Source organism: Polyodon spathula, chromosome 10, assembly GCF_017654505.1.
Source record: "Polyodon spathula isolate WHYD16114869_AA chromosome 10, ASM1765450v1, whole genome shotgun sequence".
Lineage (NCBI taxonomy): Eukaryota > Metazoa > Chordata > Actinopteri > Acipenseriformes > Polyodontidae > Polyodon > Polyodon spathula.
This window is the reverse complement of record NC_054543.1, coordinates 42268282-42293833: the sequence shown is the minus strand read 5'-3', so window position 1 is coordinate 42293833 and position 25552 is coordinate 42268282. Positions and strand designations below refer to the sequence as shown.

General features: G+C 37.9%; 2 protein-coding genes across 3 annotated transcripts in view; both read right to left on the bottom strand.

The window, feature by feature from the left end:
- Positions 1-12962, bottom strand: part of LOC121321612 (ly6/PLAUR domain-containing protein 6B-like) — a 36125-nt gene extending 23163 nt beyond the window's left edge. Inside the window, exon 1 of the mRNA XM_041260619.1 lies at positions 12805-12962. The gene's annotated coding sequence lies outside the window, so the exon portion shown is untranslated. The remainder of the gene's footprint in view (positions 1-12804) is intronic.
- A 3397-nt stretch (positions 12963-16359) lies between these two features.
- The window catches only part of kif5c (kinesin family member 5C), a 33844-nt gene continuing 24651 nt past the window's right edge, over positions 16360-25552 (bottom strand). Inside the window, exons 17-27 of one of the 2 annotated variants that reach the window (XM_041260340.1) lie at positions 24661-24849; positions 24168-24285; positions 23724-23803; positions 23255-23364; positions 22916-23017; positions 22551-22611; positions 22208-22279; positions 21268-21372; positions 19915-20131; positions 19096-19218; positions 16360-16940 (exon numbers count right to left, since the gene is read on the bottom strand). In XM_041260340.1, coding sequence (XP_041116274.1) covers positions 19106-19218; positions 19915-20131; positions 21268-21372; positions 22208-22279; positions 22551-22611; positions 22916-23017; positions 23255-23364; positions 23724-23803; positions 24168-24285; positions 24661-24849 — 1167 coding nt within the window. In that variant the 3' untranslated portion in view covers positions 16360-16940; positions 19096-19105. The remainder of the gene's footprint in view (positions 16941-19095; positions 19219-19914; positions 20132-21267; positions 21373-22207; positions 22280-22550; positions 22612-22915; positions 23018-23254; positions 23365-23723; positions 23804-24167; positions 24286-24660; positions 24850-25552) is intronic. The other variant, XM_041260341.1, reaches the window with a different exon arrangement.

Here is a 25552-nt window from a genome sequence, read left to right as displayed (position 1 = left end):
GCATTGCTAGGAACAGTTTTATTTTCCTGCCACAGAAAGAGAGTATTTTAATGAATAGTAAAGAGAGCCTGAGAGCGACCCAAGTTTGTGGTAAGGCAAGAGAGTTCTCACCTGAAAATGAGAGCTCATATACAAGCATGCCACATTGAGCACCACACTAACCTGGCGCTAACTGAAACAGCAGATATACTCCCTTCACACTGCACAAGATCAAATGCTTCTTTATTATGGGCCAGCAGTCCCCTGAGTTTATAGTGGTGCAGCATTTCCAAAACACACTCAGAATGTGTATGGATAACTGTACTCTGCTACCTGTAACACAGGTCAGGCAGGTATGGACAGCCTCAATGCATATCAGACGGCAGAGCTACAATTTAAGAGCAAGCAATAATGTTTTATTGAAATCAGAAAACAAAACAGAAAAAAAAACAAAGACTACTTATAGACAGATGACAAAGGGAAAAAAAAGAAAGCAAAAAAAAAAAAAAAAAAGCAAAAGGACTGTGGAACAAAACAGCCTTTCACCCCGAGAACACACCAGCCTATTGAGTCTTTTGAACACCAGAGCATGGATTCAGGTGAGCATTTAAATAAAAGATACATTATTTATGAATATAAAAGGTCTGCCTCTCACAGGTGGAAGATATCATTTCAGAATCAATGCAATTTTTTAAGGGGAGACAAACTCTTCTTTTAGATTACTGCTTTAGATTTATCTGCTCAAAGCAAAATGTGCAAGGGCATCTGAGTTGCACGTTATAATATATAAAACTTTCGTGTGGTATTCAATAGAATCAGATTCTCTTCTAAATTGCCAGTGGTTCTCAGTCTGCAGTAACTGTTGTGCCAAGTACAGTAAGTGCTTGAATGCGTATGACTGAACAGGGCTGTATAATGCTCACCTCTTTCATTGCTGTACATTAATAAATCTGATAAATCGGTTTAATTAAATTTCAAAGATATTAATTTTCAGAATTACTTACACAAAGTAAGTCTTAGATTCATTGCAGATTCCTTTAAATTCGAAGATGACCACCAACAACATTACGTATGGGATATGCCTGTCAATTGGTAGGTATATTCTGAGCTCTTCATATTTCGAAAAATCACCAACAGTAGCAGTGTGCTCCCCTGTAATATTGCTGTTATTGTATTATTGTTTTGTACTCCTTCCACAGATCCGCCCTCCACGGCTTCAGCCTGTGTCCCCCCTGGTATATGCTATTCGCTATCCAGGTGTGCGACTATACGTGGTTAGGGTAGGCACCGCTGCTTCAGCTGCCCTCAGGTGCTTCGGTACCTCAGTGCACATGTTGCTCAGTGCACTCTGTGCTTAGTGCAACCATTGAGCACGGTGCCCGATGCCCTCGGTGCATACGTTACCCCGGTGCTTGGTGCACTCGACGCTTCGTGCACACAGTAGCTCACTGCTTAGTGCACTCGATGCGCATGGCGCTCGGTGCTTGCATTACCTCGGTGCACTTGGTGCGCACGGTGCTCGGTTAGGGTGCACACTCAGCCCGTGGTACTTTGATGCCTCGGTGCGCACGGTGCTTGGTCTGACCATACGTAATGTTGTTGGTGGATATCTCTGTATTGAAAGGGAATGTTAGGTTACTTACCGTAACCCTGGTACCCTGAAAGAGAAGACGATCACCAACCGCAAGGTCGCATCGGTTGCCTTCATGGGTTCAATGCAAAAAGAGAAATGGCTTCCTCAATATAATGGTTTTAATCCCTCTGGTAGGCAGGACCAAAGGCATCATGTCAAGAAGGAGCCTATCGGCAGCTCTGGTATAGACAGCTCAGAAAATACCTACAAATAGGCAGGCATATCACATACGTAATGCTGTTGGTGGTCGTCTTCTCTTTCAGGGAACCAGGGTTATGGTAAGTAACCAAACAATATAGTTTATACAGATGAGTGGGTTTGAACAATATCCAAACCCTGTGAATTAAGAAAACCTGGCAAAACACCTTTTCTCACTTTAAAGTCTGACTTTCATGCTAAAAACAATATGTGCAAGTGTAAGTAATACAATCTATATTGACTTCTTTGGCAAACCGTAGCATCATTTTACATTAAAATATTAGCCTTTAGCTCAGACTGTAGAAGTTGTAGTTTATCGCTGTGATGACTGATAGAAAGTTGTAACCTTATTCAAATTCTCTTAACTTTTACAATGAAATAATAACCCTTTCAGTTGTCTCGCATGGGCTTTTTGCCAAGGTAATAAGGTAGATAGCTGCCCATCACTCTCCAGAATTAATAAAACTATTTTTCAGCCATAGGTTCTCTTGAAAAGCATATGAAATTGCACAAGCATACACTTTTATATCCATATGGATACAACAGGATAAATAACATTAGCTCTTTACACATTTATTGTGGCTTTATAACACTTCACAGCAATCAATATAGTTATTTACTTTAAAAAATATATATAACGCTGCAGTCATGAAAGCTAGCTGATAGACTATGTGCCTGATTTTCAAAACACTATTTCAAGAGTAATGTATACATCTGCTTTGCTTTTTTATAATTCAATTGAAATATATCGTTATATTTCACTCAGTAATGTTATGTTGTTTACGTAAAAATGGTAATTTTGATTTGTTTATTTAATCTAGAGTTTATCAGATTGACTTAAAATAAGGTACTGAGCTTTGTAACCCTATGTACGTAGTCGTTGCAATATAACTTCTACCCTATATTTGTGTGCCACTTTCCTTGTTTTCATACCATGCGCCTTCTATGGAGCTGACATGTCACTAAGGCGTCTACAAAACTTGAAACGGTTGAAACTACAATGCAATCAGGGCTGGTCGTGGGGTCCCTATGCTAACACATATTTTGGAGTCCTATGCATATTATGGCGAATACTGTTATTGGTGTATTGGTTAATCCAGCCCTGCGTTGGGGACAGTGTGAGCAGAGCGGCGTAGTTGCTAGACAGCAGTGTTGCCAACTTAGCAATTTTGTCGCTAGATCTATCGACTTTTCGGTTCCCCTAGTGACAATAACATTGTCAAAGCCACTAGCAACAAATTTAGCCACTTTCACTGCCGACAACAGCGATTTTCAGAGAAAGAAGTCACCAAATTGTATCATCAACATCAGTCGTAAGCAGCTCACGCATCAACGATTAAATTGATTCTTAACTCTTAAGCCAAGGTTCTGCCTATTGAAAAAAGTACCGGAACACAGTTCCGGCTCGACTACACAACTGATTGTAACCATGTTTAACTACACCGTAAACACACTGTAAATACCTTCAGCCTCCCGCATTGTACACGTTTACCTTTACGCACCCTTTTTTCTAAAATTCCAACCCCAAATGAAATGATGCCTGTGACGTAATAGGACTAGGGACGGATCTTTCCCAGGAGATAGAGGGTGTAGGGTATTTGGCGTATAGCAGGAAGCTGCTTGTGTGAGAGACTCGGAGACCAGGTATGCTGTAATTGAGAGAAATGGATAGCCTTCATGAAAGAACAAAATTAACCAAAAGCAAGCTTCTGTGCTCCTCTCTTCCTGTGTGTGTGGGCCTGTCCACCCGCATGCAGTTTTTGTACAATGTCTCAAACAAACAGAGACCCTGTGGGGGCCCCAGTTCTGCTGGGGTCTCTGCTATAGCGTAATTTGCGTATACATTAATTTGACCCAGCATGCAACAACTAATAACATAACCTGTACATATCCCTTCCCCCTCTCTCCTGTTAGCTTTTCTAGTATTTACATCAAATGCAAAACATTAAGTGCAGTAAGCTACATTTGGAAATAAATGTACAAAAGGTACACTACCAATAACAGTTTTAAAAGTTTGCTTACTAGAAACATTCAATTGCCTTACAGTAGATACAATCAATTGATTAAAATTCCCCCAGTTATGTCCCATATCCTGTCAGCTTCAATTAACCAAGCAAGTGTTTTGAACCATAGATTATGGTGACAAATACGGAGAGGTCTCTTGGAAACACGGTCACCAGCAGTAACTGCTGAAGAACCCAAGCATAACCAGTTAACAATAGCCTACTGTGCTCGTGTACAAGTGAGCAATTAGGAGTTAGCAGCATGGGAAACTTCTCTTGTGGGTAAAACACTGAGTGACTCATGATATTATAAGGCACATAATTATATCATTATCATTGTAGAATGGGCCATGCTTTCAATCTAAAAAGAATATAGGTATAAGCAAAACCACAGCGTTGCATACACATTGTTCATAAGCCAACAAGCCAGCAATAAGGACTAGCTAAAATTAAGGCATGACATGTACTGGTAGAGTACGTGCACTTTGTGATGGGTTATTATGACATGAGTATTCACACTCAACAAACAGCCTCTTTTACATGTGTGTTACTTTCCTTATCCATGTGTGGACATGTATTTCCATCATCCCTTCCATTAGACCGCATTAGACAATATTTCTTATTTTATCTGTTTGCATTCCATCACTAAGCTATACAAACTTTTATAAGTTCCTCTTGTCTAAGTTTTTTGCCCCATTTCCATGCATTGGCTGGGGGTTGCAGAAGCTGACTAATGAACCTTGTCTAACTGCTCTTTGTTTTAGGAGCTCAGGCCCTGCTCCCCACTTTCTTTAGATACCTCTGTTATCTGTGATCCCTGGAGCTGATAATCAAGCTCCCTGAAGCCAGGTGGAGTCTTTCAACTGTTACACTCAAAGGGACAAACTTTAAATTAGATCTAGCACTTCTTAAAGCTAAAACCTTTGCAGAACACTAGTATGCTATTTTTATTCTTTAGTGTTAAAATGTGTTTCATTGTTTTTCTTGCTTTGTACACATATCGAGTGCCTTAACAGACGCATGGATTACTTACGAAAACAAAACTCACAAGTGTTTATTAGTTCTCCTCTAAGTTTAAGTGCTGGTGTTACTTATTGCTCTTTTTATTACTGTACAAAATCCTACTTCCACTAGTGTACTAAAATCCTTCTTCATGCTTCACTCACAATGTAAAACAAAAATACTTCCTCTGTGTTTTACATTTGACACCTTTGTTTAGTAGCAGAAAGACACAATGTAATGCTAACCATCAACTGCATTACTGTTGTTTAAGAAACAGAAGCAATTTTAAAGATAAACCAATTTACTAATCAGACATTGAAGAAGGCTTCAAGAGAGGTAATGTGGTTATTCAGTTATGGGTATGGGAACAGTGCTACAATAAGTTTGTACAGAGAATAAAAGACACCGTCTAAACGTTCTACTATTCAGAGATAATACCATGACCAGACCTGTGCAGAAACCACAAAGAGCTGCACTTTATCACTGACACAACTACCTTAAGCCTGTCACATGAATACTGTATAACTGTCAGTAATTTAAAAAGCATCCTATTCAGCCCTCTAGAGAAGTACTTACCATTTGTAAACTATTTAGCAGCTAAGTTACAGAAACTTCCTAGACCTGAAAACAGAAAGATAAAACAATGTGTTCTTTACAAATGAATGAACATAATGCTTTACAGACACATACACTTCAGTGATCTGAAGCGAGTTTGACACACCATGAACACATATTTGACACTGCTACACAGCTGCCTTTGCTTGCCTCCAAGTACAATCTGATGTTCCATTCCTACTGTGAGCTGCTGTTAACAACTTACGCAAAATAAAAAATAAAAATGACTGTTCAAGTTCACAACAGGAGGGAGCAATTCAATTAATAAATGAATAGGGAAGCTGAACAGCAATAGGAAAAATAAGGGATAAACACCTGTGTTAAATATAATATACAGTAAAGGTGCTGTACATCATTTCAACTGCTTTTTAATGCCACGGTTTTATTATGTCTATTAAGCTATCATTTAGCGCTCTGAATTGCCATCTTATTATCTCTAAATTTGAAAGACTTAAATTTCATCTCAGTTTCTGAATTTAAATAACGTATTACTTCAGTTTGGCGTCGCCCTAGAATTAAAGACGCCCTCGTATTGACGCCTCAGTCATATATCAGCTTTATAATAGAGGCCGACCTCGTATAAACGCTGCTATCAATACAGAAACATGAAGGTATTTTTTTCTCCCCCGACTAAAAAAACACACAGTAAACAAATAAACGTGCAATATTGACTATGTACATGTAACGCTCCCAAAAAGACAAAAGCCTCAGTCTAGCACGTAAATTACAAACTAATGTACACACACAAATTAAGCACATTTAATTTTATGGTAGTACAGCTCTGAAAGAAAATGCAAGATAAACTACATTCAGAACAGCAGTCCTTCTGAAGTTCTTATAGGCGGTTTTGTTGTTTTGTTTTTAGTTCAATTGTAATTCCCGTACAAATAAAAACAATGTGCTTACTATCTGTGAGAAGATTTAGTTTCGGTTTCTCTTGCTGATAAATAACAAACATGAAGTTACAGTGTAGTTGTAGTTTTTACAGAAATCAAACTGATTTTCTGAGGTAATTTTTGGTGCAGAAAAACATTACGTCACACTCTTGGATTTAACTGACACACCAGCATTGTTCCGCCCCTTAACAACCAATACACACTCCTGATTCGCTGGTACAGTACTCCCCAGAACTTCCAACTCCCACCTAACAGACTCTCGGTAACTGTCACGATAAATGTACTGTAGTCAAAGTAGGTTAGCCACACACACTGCTACATACAGGTAGTCTACCATATTACAGAAAATAAACAACCGCGATACTTCTGAAATGTCATAAATCATGTAATAAAATATTGCAGCATTTGAAAATCATAGTATTAATAAAGGCCGCCCTCTTTTGCGTCAATTTGATCAATTTAAAATAAACGCTGCAGTGCCAAATTTAAGTAATATGGTACCGTAAATGTTCATTATCTCTCCACAAAATTTGAAGACAGAGTGTTTCTTGCAAACTGCAACACAATAATGCCAGGTTCACGTTTACTTTTGTATGTGAAGCTGGTGAAGGCCATATAGACAGAAACTTATGGAAATATGGAACACATGAAGAGTCACTTTCAGTGTAAAACACGGCATAAAAGTATCACACAGTTCCGTTTGGGGATACACAGAAATGATGGTCTAACAACTCTCTCATAAACTCTTGAATATGAAGTCCACATCCCTATAGGGGATGCTTAATTGAGAAGCGAAACGAGTCATGTGGCCCTTGAAGGCCTGTATGTTTTTAGTACATCATTTCCCCCAGGATGGTTTCCTAAATGACCCTATACCTGTTTAAACCTATGCATGGTTTTAAATGTAATTATTCCCAACAACAGTTTCTGGCAAAGAGCAGCGCAACATGTAGACCCTATAAATGCAAGGTTTCTGCTCTGGTTCATTCCAACACTGAATTGTTTCTTCTTTAAACTTCCACCTATGTCTCCTGGTCCAAAATAGTCTGTCGCCAGTGTTGATCATACAAGTACAGCTGTCACTCAGAAAATGCTCTGATTTTTACCTTTTAAAAATATTCAAAGAGAAAAAACTTGAAACAATGTTCTTTTTTTCTTTGAACAATCAGACAGGATCAGTTTGATGTTGGTTTCCAAACGACGACAAGCAGATCTGATAGATTGCTAAAAGAAAGATGCTGTCAATACCTTCAACCCTAAACCACTGGATCACAAAATAAAAAAAAATAAAAAACCGCAAAGCAGCATTTCCAAGTCACAAGCCTCTCCCCTCCTGCATGCTTCTGTCTCTATTTAATACATCAAACGGGTGCATGACTCCGATCTTGCTTTCATCCAGTGAAGTAACCTGGCTTTTTGTCTGTTTCTGTCCTGTAAATGGTTGTAAGCGTCCTCAGGTGATGTCAAGTCAGTCATCACTGATCTAATCCACGCTTTGTTATTTCCCTGCGAGTAGATGGTGCAAATGAATTGGAAACAGTTGCATACAGCTCAATGTGGGAATAGTCATGTGATTTATCAGCAGGAAACAAGTACAGAGGGTTTTGCGTAGTAGGTTACAGACACTGTAGAGTTGCCACAAATAACAGGGCAAGGAAATATTTTATTGCAGAGCACTGTATAGTCATTGCCTATTAGCCTATTTGCCTATTACTAACTTATATCAGCTATGTCTACCAATTTGTTCAAGATGTTAAAACATAATAGACCATAAAAACAAAATGTGACAGTAGGTGTTTAAAAGTTGTTTTTTTTTCCTGGGGTTAGAGCTTTTTGAATAGAGCTGAGTGTTTCAAACGCAGATCAGGTTTTATTTAGAGACGGTTATTGCTAAACATTTACAGAGCCTTTGTAATGAGGATTCCTAAAAGTAGATAGAATAGGTCTTACTTCATCTCGTTCATAAAGGGCCCATTTCTACTTGCCTCTATGCAATTATTCAAAGTTCATGCAGCACTGTAAATGTTTTCAGGATAAAGAGCATTTAGGTACAGTACAGTACCCACTACTTCACTAACCTAACATGTTCACTTTGAATACAAGTACTGTCCATGGGGCGTTTGAAATGGGCTGGATACAATCTGGGGGTATCTACAGTGCTGGGTTTTCTGATACTCCTTAATAAATGTAACAGCGACACAGTCACAGCCATGCCCTCCTTTTTAAGTTTATACTGGCAGAAAAATGTGTGTATACCAATATACATTAAGGTCAGAGACAGCTCTGGAGCAAAATTATATTGAAAGCCAGTAGATACTGTAGTACATTATTTATTGCAAATGTATGATATTTGACAATAATGTACCAGCAAATGTCCTATGTTTTATTATGGACAAGTGGAGCAGGTCAATTAAACAAACCCTTAATGCATAATATGTAATGTTTGCTTAATGCATAATGTCTGGTCTGTTATCATTATATTGAAATCGAAGATATTTATGATAACTTGATCAAATAATCACAATAAAAATCTATTCATTGATTCAAAGAAAAATAATTTTAAACTAAAATTAGTCAACAATACAGGTTAATGTTCATTATTTTTCATGCAATTCATCCCAGTTATCTGGAGACCTACTCTTTAAATATGACTCTATCAGTATGTCTCCAGGTTGAACAATAAATTGCAGCGATCACTCTGACTGACTCGTAACACAGGTAAGTCATAGTATTGACTAATCACAGAAATGGCTGTTAGGGTACCTGGTATCCTAGTCCCTTGTGGCACTGCTACCCAAGGTTCACTGATCAAAATACCTGAAAACAAGGGTATGTCTGTCAGGCACCTTCTGTCAGAATAAAGCTACAGACCTCGGATCTACCAACAGGAGAACATGAAACGGTTGGCTCTTAACAGCCTTGGTGTAAAAAAGCTCCCTCAACCTCTGATGAAATTGTATCTGCTACAGGTTCATTCTAATGACATATGGAAACTGAATAATGATATTGTTCGTTCATTTGATTGTTGGAAATTCCTTGTATCCTTTAGTCCAGTCCAGGATTATGTATGTTTTCTCCTATAAAAAATAATATTTTCACCATGGGCAGAGTATAAGATGCAAAACGTTGTTCTTTAAAATATTAGGTGGATTACTTGTGATTGGTGTTTGAGGGCATGCAGTAATAAGAGATCCGCTTTGGAGTGAATGCTGTTTGCTTCAGGACCCATTAGTTAACTCGCTCGTTACAGTAACTGATTCCTAATCAAGTAGGAGTTACTTACCTCGGAAGCTTGCTATTATCATCATACTCATTTCAAAGGCATCTATTCTACCAACAGCCACCTGGACTGACTTTTTAATTCAGTGGTTGAAGTCTCCTATAAGTGACAAGAATTTATTCGGTAAGTTTAGTCATACATGCACACAGATAGGTAGGTCACCTGTAATGGAGGGAACTGATGTTCCATCAAAGCTAGTGCAAAACCACCTTTCACACAGGCAAGATTAGTAGTAGGAGCAAAAAACACCAATAATGTCACATGTAGATGCAAAGGCAAGTCTCCACTTTGTACCCTTAAGTGTTCCTTGCCCTGTAAATTAGCTTTTCAAAGTATGTCAGGGTAAGATGCACTTACATTAAAAAAAGTAAGTGCATGTTCTTAAACACAGTAAACTCACCTACTAAATCAGACCAAGTCTTTTTTTTGGTTTAATGTTGCAAACTGTATATCTGCCAAAAACAGATTATCGCTTCTACCACAAATGCACGTGCAGTTCAAATATTTCAGTCTAAAATGATGCAAGGCAATCTTAACTATGTGCATCATCAGCTTGAAAACATCTTTCCTGAATAATGGGTTTACTTCCACAATGAGCTTGTAAGATATTAAAAGTACTTTTTAAAATTACGTTCAGAAAGCTTTTAGATGAATAATATTTTAGACTTAAAGGCTGTATTCTGCTGTATTCTGTTTAGTATTATAGAGTGTTCATTCTCTATTGCTGTTTCTACCACTGGGTCCTAGTTTGAAAAGACTCCTAATAGTTGAATTGAAAAATAAATTATGATCATACATAACACACATAGGATACGAAACTGTAAACGAAAAAACTTAAATATATCTTAATAGCTGGAGAGCATACTGGGAAAAAGAAAATTGTATTTGTATTGTCATCACTTGAGGATAGTACAGTTTATGAAGGAGTTACAATGCTTAGAATTGTTTTTTAACTAGCACTGACACAGAATGTACAATTAATTTAATAAAACATGTTGGTTCAGCTGTAGTTCTTGTCCACTGTCTCTTTCCATTGCTGCTCAATTGGCACAGTACTGAGAATGAGTGCTTCAAAGGGTCTGAATTGTTCTGCCAATCCTGATCATAATCTCATCAGAGCTGTTAGTGTGCTTCAGGACTAAACAGTAGCATCCTAGCCAAATCAACCTTTTCTTTTTGTCTTCCCACACACATTATGTGATCCATCTTTGTCTATGCATGTGTATCTGTGTGTCTGTGTGTCTGTGTGTGTGTGTGGGTACAGTTAAATAAAGTTTCAATTCAGTCTGTAATTGAATTGTTAAGTACACTAATAGAATATTTTTGTAATACAAGCTTTCACCTTTTATTAACCTTTACCACTTTAAAAAACACTGTGGGACCAGTCTGAATTGCAACTAATGACAGTAAAAGATTATTTAAGAAGGTTCTTGGCCAGTTTGCACAAGGCAGTGATTGAGGGCAAGAACTATTACCAGTATGCAAATTATCACTGACTTGCCTATAGTTTGTACTCTCATTCCAAGATGGCAGCACCCTGTGTAAAACCTTTCAGCTGTCTCTGGTACTGTACAAATATAGAATACAAAGAAAGTAAGGATTTTGTATTTCCACTACATTCACCCCAACAGGGCATTTTCTGCGTCATGTGTTTTCTACATTTTTTTGTGGATTCTACTTATGTACTAGTTTTTTTTTTTTTGTTTGTTTTTTTTGTTTTGTTTTTCTTTTGTTATTATTGACGCTATCTTCAATAGCAAGGACCCATTTGTAAAGGAGACTGCATCATTTAAAATAAATCCTGGTAAAACACACATATACATGTTGAAATTGAATTTACACTAAACTGCTGGTCATGGTGTTAACAATGTAAAGCTGCTGCCAAGTGTGGAATACAAAAATTAGACTGCAATTCATTTGCTGTTGTTACCGTCGATAAAGCAGCCCATGGTAATGCTCTTCGATTCAGCATAGAGGTGCTGAGGCACCAGTGTGTAGCTGACAGAAAAGTAAAAATAAATAAGTCAATGTATAAAAGTAATTCACAGTCCCGTCTTTCACAGTATAGATATTCAATTGTTAAGATTCTTTAAATATGTATGTTTCAAGTGGCAATGGTTTGTTATTTTGTCCAGCAGCCAGGACACACAGATCAAATGGAGAATGTACAGTACATTACAGAGAAACAGACAATTCACTCAACGCTAAATAAATAGCAGAATGGGTGCCAGGCCTCTACAGCAAGCCTGTTGCACAGAGCAAGAGAAGAAAATCCCTTGAAATGCTTTACAATAAAACAAACCCTACTGACAAATCGGAGGGTACCGACTCTGGCAACTGAGTAACATTGTTAATGTTGCCAAGGTATTGTCAAAACAGGTTTAAAATCTTCAACCAATACTCAAAACAAGCATAATAGCTGATCAATTGCTATGACATATCTAAATGTGAATTATGGGCACTACCTATATTCCAGACACCACCAGGATTAAGGGGATAATGAAACATAAAAAAAACCCGCCATGACATTTGGAGTTGAACCTCACATAATTCCAAAAACATTTCCGTGTTTTGCTATCTGGAGAAGTGGTTTATAACCGCTGGTATGACAGTTTAATTGATTAATAAAGCTGCTACTTTTCATACATCTACGTTTAAAAAAAATCATAACTGTTTAACAAGTCAAAAAAATGCGGGTTTATTCTTTGCTTTGTGTGTCAATTGTGTCTGATTTGACCGCTAGGCAAGACAATCTTTAGAGGGGAACAGATGTAGTCTATCAGTAAATATGGTAACTGTTTAAAATAATGTCCACAAATGATTAAACAGAATATAAGAATGCTTTATCTTTCTTAACTATGTTCTAATTAATTAGTACAGCCGTTAAAAATGAACATGTAGGCTATCAAAAACTATCGTAAAATACTGCAGTACAGCTCTAATGCTAATGACTTAGATCCTGGGTTTGCTTAGGTAACAATGGTGTAGTTTAATGTTTCTAAATCCAAATTTAATTAGCTTATGTATTGGTAATAAATACACTCTGTTATGAATATATTTCCACACAAAACACGTCTAATAAAGAATTAAAGAAAATAAAAATACAAAACATTACCACTAGTACTCAAACAAAATACTGCATAGCATAGTTATTTTACTGAACATTATACATTGCAAGAAATGCTCTGTAATTCTTACCTACTTTTATGTTGCAATCAAAATAGAGTCTTCAGATGCTTTCTTAATCAGTCATTTAAAACAAAGATCCCCAGGCGTATCAACGTAACGACAACAAATTCCAGAAAACCTAAACTTATTAAATACTTGGACAATTTTTCTCTCCCTCCCTTGCACAAGCAGTCAAGGAGCTTCAAACCAGGCTCCACAAAGGGCGGAGTCTGACACAGACTTGGTGTGGGCGTGGTGTAGTGGCAGGTGTAGGCTTGGCGCTGACATGGTAACAAATAAAACGGATCAGAAACGGATTTGCATGCAACAAGCATTCTGCTGATATTGGTCGAAACAAAATAAATAAATAAAAGTAATATTTTATTGTGAGCAAGCAATTCAGCCATTTAAACCAAATGTATTCCCAACGGTTGTATCGGTTGTAAACTGTAGGTCCAGACGGTGAATGCAGTTTGTTTGCTCTGCTAATCTGCAACGGATGCCATATGTTTATATAACGAGATTTGTGACGCCGCAATCTTTCGTGCACGAAGAATGTTGTACATAGCTGTCAACCTTTTTACAACAAAACGCCATAAGTGGTAAAATGGCCAACTTTATGAAGTCTGTCCGCAATCAGTCTAACTATTACTCCGGACCCTTTACTAAAATAAACAATGTAATAGCAAGTTTCTGCGTCATGCTCAGTAGAATGACACCATATATGGGTTGATGAAGCGCAGCAGTCTCAAAACTGGAAGAGTCGGAGACGCACAATAAATACTGACAATATACTGTGTAATCTGTATACTATTACACGGTCGTGTTTATGTTTCTTAATCCAGACGCAGCTGCTAGCTCCCTTCAAATTGTACATACTCATAGTCAACTATAAAACTTGTATTATTAATGTTACATTACTAAGGGCATGAAAGAGCACTGGTTTATGAATGTTAAATAAGTACCATTTATAGAAATACAGTAAGGCAGAACCCAGTACATTACACTACTAAAATTAAATGAATCTTCTGTTTGGAGGGGGGTGTGAAGAGTAAATCCCCATCAAGTTATTTATTTACTTTTCCAAACAGTTCTTTTCCCAATGTGGATAACATTTTACAGGATTTATTCATTTTCATCACAGGCTTATAAAGAAAGAAACACTTAATAAAAATTATATACATATAATTTTTCTTAAGTGTTTCTTTCTTTATAAGCCTGTGATGAAAATGAATAAACTGAAGGACATTTTAATGTATATATATATATATATATATATATATATTATATAATATTAATATATGTATGAACACCTATTGATTATAATATTATATTTTATATATATATATATAAAAATACACAGTTTATTTCTACAATTGAAAACACCAGAAGGAAATCATAAGTATAAAGTTTATTTTAAACTTTATTTAGCACTCTTGCATTTTAAAATAAATTATACACCATGCAGTCATTAGTCAAACAGTTTACTGAACACCATGGTTATAATTAGGATTAAGAGCCATTCATGGTTTTGTATTTTTATTACATATTTCAGCTGTGAAGCTATAACTTACAGCATCACTTGCCTAGCAATGCTTTTTTTCTACAACAAAATAACATTTTTAACAGGCCTTTTTTTGTCCTCCTTAAAAGTTATTCTACAGATACATAGTGATGACATATCTGCAATACACAGGTACACATCTTACAGACGCATATGATAGTACACATTGATTTTCTTACCCTACAGTTCCTAAGCAGTTCCTAGAGCAGACAGTAGACAAGCTTTTGGTTTTTGCGCTCTCTTATTTTTGATCTTATAGGGAGACACTGGAGCTCCTTTCATGAAAAGGCATTTTAAAGCATAGGGATGTAGTTCAGATAGTCATGAAAGCTGCAGATTTCTTCATACCCCCCCATGCATAACACACTAAAGCTGCATTACAAGAGACAGGTTTACACAAAGTCCCCCCCTTCAAATAGTGATATCATTCATGCTGGTTGGGATGCATTGCAGCTGGAGTTTGCAATATTAACTTGGACTGTTTTCTTATACATAAAATACCATTGAAAACATGAAATGTTTATAGGTTATAGGAAAATACCAACATCTGGACTAACATTGCAGTATTGGGACAATGAATTGCAATACCAAAGATAGGATATTTTTAAAAATCTATTTCAACACAAACATTTAAAAATGTTAAAAAATAAATAAAAAATAAATAATTCTAGGAAGTTGTCTTTTACATAAAGAATAGTCAGTTCAATCAGTTCAATTTGTTGCAGAGTATTTGCCTGCTTTGTGGCCACCAGCTTTTATTGGGCCTTATGAACCCTTGTATTTTACCAAGGGCAACCTGCCTGTTGGAGCACTTCTGTATGAACAGCTGGAGTGGTACACTGTGAGAGGTCATTGCAAGGTAAGCTTTCTTTGAATCAGTCAGCAGGGATATCAACAACAGCTGAATCAAAATTATTATGGCTGAGGTTTTCTTCTGCAGCAAACCACTACAGAAAAGTCGTCTTTTTAGGAATTCGCCAAGTGAGCTGTAAAAATCCCCCCTCGGTTAAGTGCTAGATGGACTGACTGGCTGATCAGCATCTCAGCTCTGAGGGAAGTTCTTGCTAGATCTCAACCCAGTGACTCTGCAACTAGATTGCGACAGAGGAGAACCCTGTCTCCAGTTAGCCAAAGACCTGGCACTTCTGGAGACTGGGAAAATGTTGTCACAATGATGACGTAATGAAGGTAGTTGACATTATTCAATGGATCTCTATAAAATCCATGCATGGACATCATTAAAGTACAGAATGTTTCAGAAGTCTGGTCCCAGAGCCACAGAAATAAAACAGTATGTTATTTACAATTCAAATGTGTCCATCCACCCTAAGGATATGTGTAAAGGACTAGCCCAGGTATGCTGGCACGGTGGATCAATCTCTGCTTCCAGACACCTGAAATACCCAGTACAAACTTTTACCTGACCCCCTGTGAGATACACTACAAAGATTCAATATTATGCCTTCATCATCCCCCAAAAGAATAAACAGAAACTGTACATGTACACATAAATACATTCACAATGTTCAATAATAAAGCTTTCTCAAAACAATGCAAACCTTAACTGAATGGTGCTTGTTTCCACTAAAACATAAAAATAAATTCTTACAATTGTTCACTATTATAGTGAAATCCACTGGTGAAGGTGTTTCTAACCTTAACCAGGAAATGATGGTAAAGAAAAAAAGATAAAAATGAAACACAAAGCAGATCGTCCGTATAAAGATATATATATAATATATAATATATATATATTATATCTATATAATACTTTAGTATATGATATTATATATATGATATACTTTATAATATATTTTATTTAAATAAGATATAACAATAACAAAAATAATGCAATCAGTATACTTAAAAAATTAATTGCCAAAAATCAGGTGCTAGAAAATATCTTAGCATTTTGTGTTGATCTTAATGAATCTAACATGAATGTGTTTTTTAGAGATGAAATTGCACCGTTATTAAACTCAGTACACAGTGAACAACAATTCAATTGTGTTGTTTTGAGCTAAGCCTGTTTACCAGCAGCAGTACTATCTGATCTAGTGATAACTGTTACGAGGTTAAGTGTTGTTTACCTGTACAGTTCATTAGGCAAACAACCCTTGACAGATAGGTCTTCTCCACACACTCAATACAAGCTCTTACCTGAAGTGCTATTTTAATCATTTTTATTGTTACATTTTATCGTTAATGGGCAGGAGCACAACGTAACACAATATAATACAACAGTATGGAGTGCAGTACTATACCGTATAGCAGCGTTATTGACCTCATTTTCCACCCTCCGCCCATATACATTGACAATATATTATACAATAAACAGACTCACAATAGAAGACATTAGCCTGCCTAAAGATGTTACTTCATTACTTGGTTCATGGTTAACAAAGTCAGTGGAGAAAAAGCACTGTTTCAGCAACTAAAGGCTTTTCCCTATACAGCATATTGGCTCTTTCAGACAGTAAAAAGGAAAATGCAAAGAGTGTTCTGAAAAGCTTGCAGGTGAAACCTCTTGAAAATGAATAGCAGGTCCTGTAGGAGGGACAGTGATCAGATGTTCAGATGTTCTGTACTTGCTTTTTGGGCTCTGCAGAGGAGAGATGTAATTCAATTCAAGTTAAGCAATCTTTTTAAGGTCTAAAAAACCCATTAAAAAGCTACTACAAATACAGTACATTGTTTAATAGTAGTAAGCTGTAAAACCCTATTTAATCCACTTTAGGCACAAGTAAAATCAGACAGCACAATTGGGCAGACATTAAACTGGCTTGAACAGCTTCAGTGCTCTTGCAGAAAACACAAACATTGCCTCTCTGGCGTATGAAATGGCATTACATTCCAATGGCTTTTAATGGTACTGCAGTTCTAGTGTATTCACATAACGATCCAGTCTGACCACACAAGTAAACTGTGCTCATCTTGCACACCAGTAAGCCTTAACTACCAACAATCCTGCTCTTAAACCTCTTCCAAAACATTTTGCCACCACATATATTTCACTCAAATCTTGTAGCGTACCTACACAACAGTAAGGGCCATATTCATAAAGTATTAAAGTTCCAGTAAATGCATAGCACCCCAATGCAAATAGTGACTATGGCTCAACTGTTTTCACAACTGTCAAAAAGACAAGGCTCTGTAGTTGCAGTACTTTCTAGAACATTCAGATCAGCAAATAAACAAATTTGACTAGCTCTGCATACAGTACAGTATGTGTTGCAGTGGCTTGACCAAGACCTAGTGCTACCAGAAGATGAGTTGGCAAGTTACCACTGTTGGGATAAGACCTGAACTTTTTTAGATTTGGAAGATGTTTGCAATGCTGACAATATATATGCATTCATGTTTAGCTTTTTAGAAAGTTGCTGAGGCCCAGGGCAAAGAGCATGAAAGCAGTGACTTTACTGTTGGATTCCACTAATAAGTCCTAGCTATCAGTGCATTGCCAAAGTATAGACAGCTATGTCTTGACAGTGTTGAAGATGTTGGTGATTTGGGCCACTGCAGCACATCTAGTGTATTAAATATATAAACATAAATGTGCTTACATTAAAGACTAGGGGATTTTTACTTACTTTCGCAGTGTACATTCTCAAAGCTTGGCCAGCTGGATTAATCTTCTGCACATATTAATTCATGTTCTATCTGAGTGGTATCTTTAACTATCAATGAATAACATTACTATGATGAAATTACAAGCAAAAGGTAAAATGATTCTGTGTTAACATATCAGCTTCACAGGACTTGGTAATAAACAAGAAAGCAAAATAAATGAGGCTGACGGTTCAATGTAGTACTGCCAGACTTACAGGTTCAATCTCCTAACATGGAAATAAATATACACATACAAGAGAATTCAAAGGCCCAGTTGTGTGCTACTAGTTGATCATCACACCAGGTGCAGTAGCCAACATGTTTTAAATATTTAAATATAACATATGTATAAGGCTGATTCTTTTTTGTAACCTCTCCTTTTTTTTTATAAATATCAACGGACCCCTTTATAGCAACTTGGCAATTTTGGATGAACAGAGACATTCTGCCCACTGGTGGTAATTTATAGAATTACATGCCTAGAATCACGCAAGAACAATGCAAACCCTACTGAACAAACTACAGAATCATATTGGACTACTACTGTACATAGTTGCTGGTGAACACACTGATCCCCCAATAAGAATGTACCTATGCTCACTTAACACCTAAATCAATCACCAGGGGTTGGGCTGTTCTAATCTGTACTTTACCCATGTTCAGACCCTCAGCTGTAATTCCTGTTTAAACAGCAAGGCCTAGTACCTGAGTATCAGTGCTTATAAAGAGCCTTCGGAGTCAGACACAATAACAAGCCTTATCAGCAGCTGCAGGAGCAGCAGGAGATTACTTGCATAACGTGGATGACTGTGACAACACCGTGACCCTCTCGGTATCCCATATATATATATATATATATATATATATATATATATATATATATATATATATATATACCTCTATATATATATATATATACCGAGATTTTAAAAGCTGCTCCTTTTTAGTAAACAGGCGCTTGTTTGATCTTACACAGCACCTTCAGTCACTTCGTATAGGTGGGGCTTTGTCCCATATAACAGATACAATTACATGTTCTCTGCTATGGAGTGACATGGAGAAGAGGCCAGGAATACGTTGCGCGCAAGAGGCAGACTGACATATCTATATCCCACTCCCTCCCCCAGAGCAAGATGAGTTGTACTAACCATTCATCCCCTACTTCATGTTGTGGTGATAACTGGAGATCAACGATCCTCCTCCACCACCACGAATGGTGTGGGCAGCTGTCGGTGAGGATGCTGGGCAATGCCCAGGACGAATAGGCTTGGCTACAGAACAGAAGAAAAACAGCAATTGTCAAATTCAACACTGTAGGAAAATATACTGTGTACTGCGCAGCACCAGCAGTATATCTTTCCTACTGTCCTCAGTAAAAGCTAAACATGTTACAACTCCTTGGGTTTTTCTAAGATTGAACCATCACCATATAAAAAGAGTTTCTTCTTCATTACGAATTTCAAGATGCAGTGATTAGCAGTCATTACAGGACCTAGTTTGAAGTGAAAATGGAAATCTGTGTATTGGCTTAAGTGTTGTATTCAAGTTTTGCATCCATGCTTTAGGTCTTTAGAGTACAAAAATGTAAAAGTCAAAAATAAGCCAATAAAGCAAACCACCTACACTTAACATCTTTAATGTGTTTTACACACATAGCAATCCATATTTTACTATGGATTAAGGGTCAAGCAGCTTGTCATAATTTACTTGTCTGTGCCCTATGATTGCTATTGCTCTTGCACATATGAAGGTACTGGAAAAAACACAGCAACCTGCACCCAAAGGAGGCAGGATGCGTCATGAAACTTGTAGATCCACAAACTTACACACAAGCCTGTCATCCACACAGCTCTCGCAGAGGTGCTCATTTCTTATTGGGGACCCTATCTAGAAACTGTAGATGTTGTCCCTGACAGTACCTGCAAGAGTCAATAGAAAGCGCTAGCTGCTGTGCTGGCTAGTCTTACCGATCTGAGCGGAGTGCCCTCGCCTGGCCATGTTCTTGGCTCTCACGGCTTCCTTGATCCGGTCCACCTCCTGCTGGTAGCGCTTCCGGTCCTTCATAGTGTTTTCTTTGGCCTCCTTCAGTGCACTCTCAAGGGCCTTGACTCTCTCAGCTGTAGCTCGGAGACGTTTTTCCAGTTTAGGAAGCTCACAACGCAGATCTGCATTGTCACGTACCAGCTGCGACAAAACAACAACAACAAAAAAAGACGGTTACTCTCAAAAGGCCTGTGCCACCGGAAAGCAAGCTTATCTGTGAAGGCAGATTTTCAATATCTGGTGAGTTCATGACATGCAAACAATCCTCCCAGAAGCGATTCAGCTCTTGACTGAAGTGGAAATTGATGCCTTTGCTTGTTGTGCTGAAGCACAGATACACACCTTTTTAAAACACTGGCATAGATGATACCAAAAAAGATAGCACAATGCAATATGCATGGTTACTGTATCTTCTAGTTATAACTACTAGCCTAAAGAGGTCCTACAGTTGTATTCAAGGATTTTGCTAAACCTCTTGTAAATGTATAGCGAAGTGGGTCTTTTTAGTGTTTGCGATGGTGGCATCGTTCTTAATCCATTCCACTGATTACACCACAGTTATCAAAACAGAGATTGTGAGACAGCTAGAATTCAATGAGAACACTGATCACTTGTTCAATATCTACGCAGTCGAAATCTAAATAAATCCAAATACATCTTCTAGTTTCACACAAGTTGTTTATCTTATTTATCAAAAAAGCTTTCGTTAACTGATTTATCACCCTTTAATTCACTTGGCTTGGCTTTCCTGCCACTGTCGCATTAAAAAAGCATTTAGCAAACACCATATTGATTCTAGGTTACATTGTAACCATTCTGATTGCTATTTCAGGCAGGACTCAGCCCACCCAGTAGAGCACCAAATCAAAGGGTTTATAAAACAGGAGCTGTATTGATTGAAAGTCCTGTAGCCACTTGTAAAAAGAATAGATTACAGCAAACCAGAAAATGCAGTATAAAAATAACACTAGCTTTGACGTAGCAGATGTCAAAATTATTTTGCAGTGCTCCTGTCCTAACAATTAGCAATCGCCAGTAAAAAAGAAATTTCTAGAAACGATTCCTCAGGAACAAATTACACCAGGTTATCACTGTTGTCTAGCTGGCACTTTGATTGAATAGCTACTTGGCTGCATGTACCTTATCACATGTTTATGCCACATGGTATAGTTAGCATAATTATTATAACCTGATGTTGGAAAAAACTACCCACAGGTACTTAGAAACAAAACGTGCCCCTTGTACGGGCACGTCACGCGATGCCTCTTTCTTCAAACCTGTTTGTGAACTTTTGTAAGCTGCTCCAGGTTGTTCTCAAGAAAGGAAATTTTCTGTTTCTGTGCTGCGCTCCCCCCTCCATCATCGCAGTCCAGTTCAGTGCTCTGAGGAGAGAAGTAGGAAATTCAAAGCAGAGGTGCAAGAAAAGAAAACTAAAGTCGACTAAATTGATGCACTCGCTGGTATTAGTATATCCGACTCTCTTCCTTTAAATGTTCGTCAGCACATACTGAGAAATACTGAGTCTCAGGGATATGTAATTTATGTGGATTTATAAAACTGTAATAGTTTTATTTTAGTGGCCAGCTAGCCAATAACTACTATGCCTCACTGTGTGGGGGGCTTGACTGTCAACAATTATCTGAACAGTCTCGGCACTGAACTTATGAACAAACAGTATTCCTGTCACGGATGGCTTTGTGGGTTATGTCAGACCAGGACAGACAGGCAACACAAGTATCATGTGGGTTTAAAACCAGCACGCCTAGCAACTGTCTTTAAGATTCTCTCTCTAACTGTCAGCAATCTTTCACTCTTGTCTCTCACTCCTCCTAACACCGAACAAAAGTTGCTGGTTTATGTCGTGGTCGAGGAATTAACTGGTTTGTGGTTGGCAGCCATTTTGTCAAAAAAAATTATTAGCTCCCGACTGCACATGGGATGTATTTTGGCAGAGACGACAAGCAAACATCATCCCTGTCAACTATATTTAACTAAAATAACAATACAAATATATTAAACAATAACAATAATACCAAAACAACAGAAATAACCAGGGGCTTTTTTAAATTACTTACAGATTAGCTTGTGATGAAAAAAGTTTAATTGTAAGATATTGTAGGGATCTTTTCAAAGCAGTGGTGAAAGCCACTGGCCAGCTAGCCAATAGCTACCAAGTCTGGCATCCTATTTCAAACCCATAAGAAAATAGTGACTTACTTTCTTGACGCGAGTCGTGAGGTCTTGAACAAAAAGTCTACGGAGGTTGTGGAGTGTCTGGAGCTCCTTGGCCTGACAGAATAAGACAGAGCTAGTTAGCTGCTTCATGGGGTAGAGGAACAAAGGTTACCTCTCAGCAAGCTTCAAGTTTTTAATAATTGCATTCACAGACTGAACATTTAAAGATTGCCAACTTGATGTTATGGGTCTGGTTAAAATCTCAACCTTAATCTGAAAACCCTTCCCTCCTCTCCAATTCATGTCAAAGCTAATCCCTGTCCTGTTTGACAGACAGCTGTGATCTTAAGAACTCCAGAATATTAGGATTTTGTGTCCTTCTTACCACAGTCTCTTCTAGGCCTTTGAGGTCCTGCTTCGCTAGCTCCCTTTTGTCATTAAGGATACTGAAAGAAAAAAAACAAAACAGATATAATGTGATAAAAGTTGTTTTTACACCTAACTATCACTTACTGGACCGTGCAGTATTCTTCAACATGAGAAACACAAAGATGGTACAGATTTTCTTCCCACAAGCAGGTCATAATAAAACATTTCTATTCTAGCAGCTGTTGATCTGGTGATTGAACTAAGGTGATTGAATTGAGTTGACGGAGAACATTATTGTTATTTTTTTTCTATTCCTTTTACAAGTTATGTAAAGGGTATCAAATACACCCAAGAGACAAAAATGCATCTGTAAACACGAACATGAGTTTCTGCAGCGTCATATCCTTCTCCTGCTCTTCAATCTTCAGTTTATCGTAATCGGAGATGAGTTTTTTATGCTCCAGCTGCAGTTTCTGATTCAAGCTGGAATCAAAAAAACAAAGTAAAACAGATATCTTGTATGAACATGTATTTTGATTCATGTATACATGCCAAATGAATAATATACACTCATAAAAAAAGAAAACTGGGATATTTTCTGTAGAGCAAAACATAAGCTATGCACACGGGTTACGACGGTTTTGTTACTAAACATCTGGAATAAAGGGGGCCTGACTTTCAACTGGTAGTCATTTCCGTAAAGCAGATCCCGATTCTTACTCTTTGAGCTCATCGATGATTCTCTGCTTGTCCTCAATCTCATCACGCAGCCTGGACAGCTGCTTCTGGTGGACCTCTCTGTGACTCTCCATCTGTTTCTCCAGGGTCTCCTGAAGAGGAGTAGAGTGACAGCTGGTCAGCTCTGGTGGGTCAAACCCAACACCACCCAGCAGCAGTGAAATATGTTCAGGAATTACAGTAGACAACACTTTCAGCCTCTCTGCCATGGGAATTAATAAGGTAATGAGGTGATTGTACACCACTGCTTAGTGTCACTAATGTTTTAACCCTGAACCTAGAACACAAAGAATACCAGTACAAAGGGGTCAATGAGAGGTTGATGTAACTCAAAGTGTACATTTTATTAATGGTCATAGAAAGCTTTTTCTTTGAATTATTTAAAACAGAAGCTCTAGGATTATGTGCTATTACGTATGTATTCAGTGATTTCCTTTTAGTTTCATATTACCTTCCTCTCCACAGCATCCTGGAGCAAGGTCATGTGTTCCTTCTCTTTGTCCATAACTGACACTTCATGCATTGTATCTGCTAAAATAAAACAATAACCTCAGCTTTGAAACCCTTTACAGCTTTATATTTATATTTCTAATGCCACTAAATTAAACCCTACGACAACTTTGGAAATCCAACCAGGGCTTATTCTTTGTCCTCAGAGAAGGGACATAAGCATAAGCACATTGCTCCAAGAGCTCACTTTAGACCTGCCCCAACAGGGACAACCTTCTTAGGGGGTGAGGGAGCAGTTCATTCTGCATGCCTATCCGATCTAAGGTCCCCAGTGATAATTATTGAGAATACTCATTTAACACGTGACCAAAGGGCTCCAGAGTGAAAGCCTAGTTTATTAACCCACATGCAAACAGCCAACATCCCCTCAGTTCCCCTTTGTTACCTTGGGCATTGAGCTTGGCCAGCTCCTCTGTGAGCGCATCCTGCGACTCCTCAAGCTGTCTCTTCTTCTGCTCCACATTCTGCATGTAATCTGTCAGGGACTTGATTTTAGCTTGATGCTGTCATGAGTAAACCAATACAAAAATCAGATTAACAGCACAGCAGCTAATGGGGTTTCAATGCATCAGACTAACTGGAAATGGATGCCCGACCTAAGTGAACATTTTAAGTACCACACTCGCTTTCTTTTTTTTTTTTTTATAGCTTTCAAATCTACCGGATCTCCAACTTCCCAGTGAATGCTAACTTTCTTCGGTTGAAGTCAGCCCTTCCCATTTTGTAGACATTAAGGGGCAGTTACTGGAACCAGACAGGTAATCAATCACTTGGTTCTCTGAGCAGACTAATGCTGGTATATCACACAGTACCCCTCCTCAGCCACTAGAGGGGGTGAAAACCCTTGGCATTCCTGCAGGCTGTGCTGCTGGCCTCACCTGGGAGATGAGCAGCTGACAGGAAGCCAGTTCCTTCTCGTTGACCTGCATCTTCCGGGTCGTGTCAATCTGCGACGTCTCCAGCTGCTTGCTGCGGTTCACCAGTGACTTGACCTCTGACTTCATCTTGCTGATGTAGAGACGAGCCATGGTGAACTCCTCCTCTATGACACCGTTCACCTCGGTCATCTAAATACCAATAGAGACACCACAATGACATCACAATGACATCACAATGACTCACTCCTGGCCTGGCACCGGGAATATCTGAGAGTGTACTGGCAAGGTCAGACAACAGGTAATTATTCCCTCAATGAACCAGAAAACTGTTTTGGGTATGAAAGTTTTTTTTTTTTTTTTTTTTAATATTGTTCTTTTGCTCTTTATTGTATGTTGGTGTGATAATGACAGCTTGACTGGCTGAGATAATTGACAGGTTTCTACTAATCCCTAAGATAAAAGGGCAATGTTTAACACATGCGGCACCATGATCCTTTTAAAATGAATTTATACATTACCCATCTTCAGCTCTATAGTTCATCTTTATCTAGGCTTAAGTGCTAGCGAGGATTTTTCAACAAGGGAAATTAATTTTGGTTTATTAACTGTCAGACTGCTAACCTCATCCCAACAAAGTCAAAGGAAATAATGTGATAATTATTACTCTCTAGCAATGAATAGCAGGTACTTTATTAGTCTCTGTTCACTGCAGAGGGGGCCTCTTCCTCTTCCATACACTAAGAAACTTGTGATCCAACTGCTGTTCAATAGGGTTCTGGACCTTGGTTCTATCTTCCCGGTTTCTGTTTGCTTTGTGAAAATGAACGCAAGTTATAGCGATAAGTGGTAACAGACAGCAGATGAACAACGCAGTGATGACTGTATGGACATT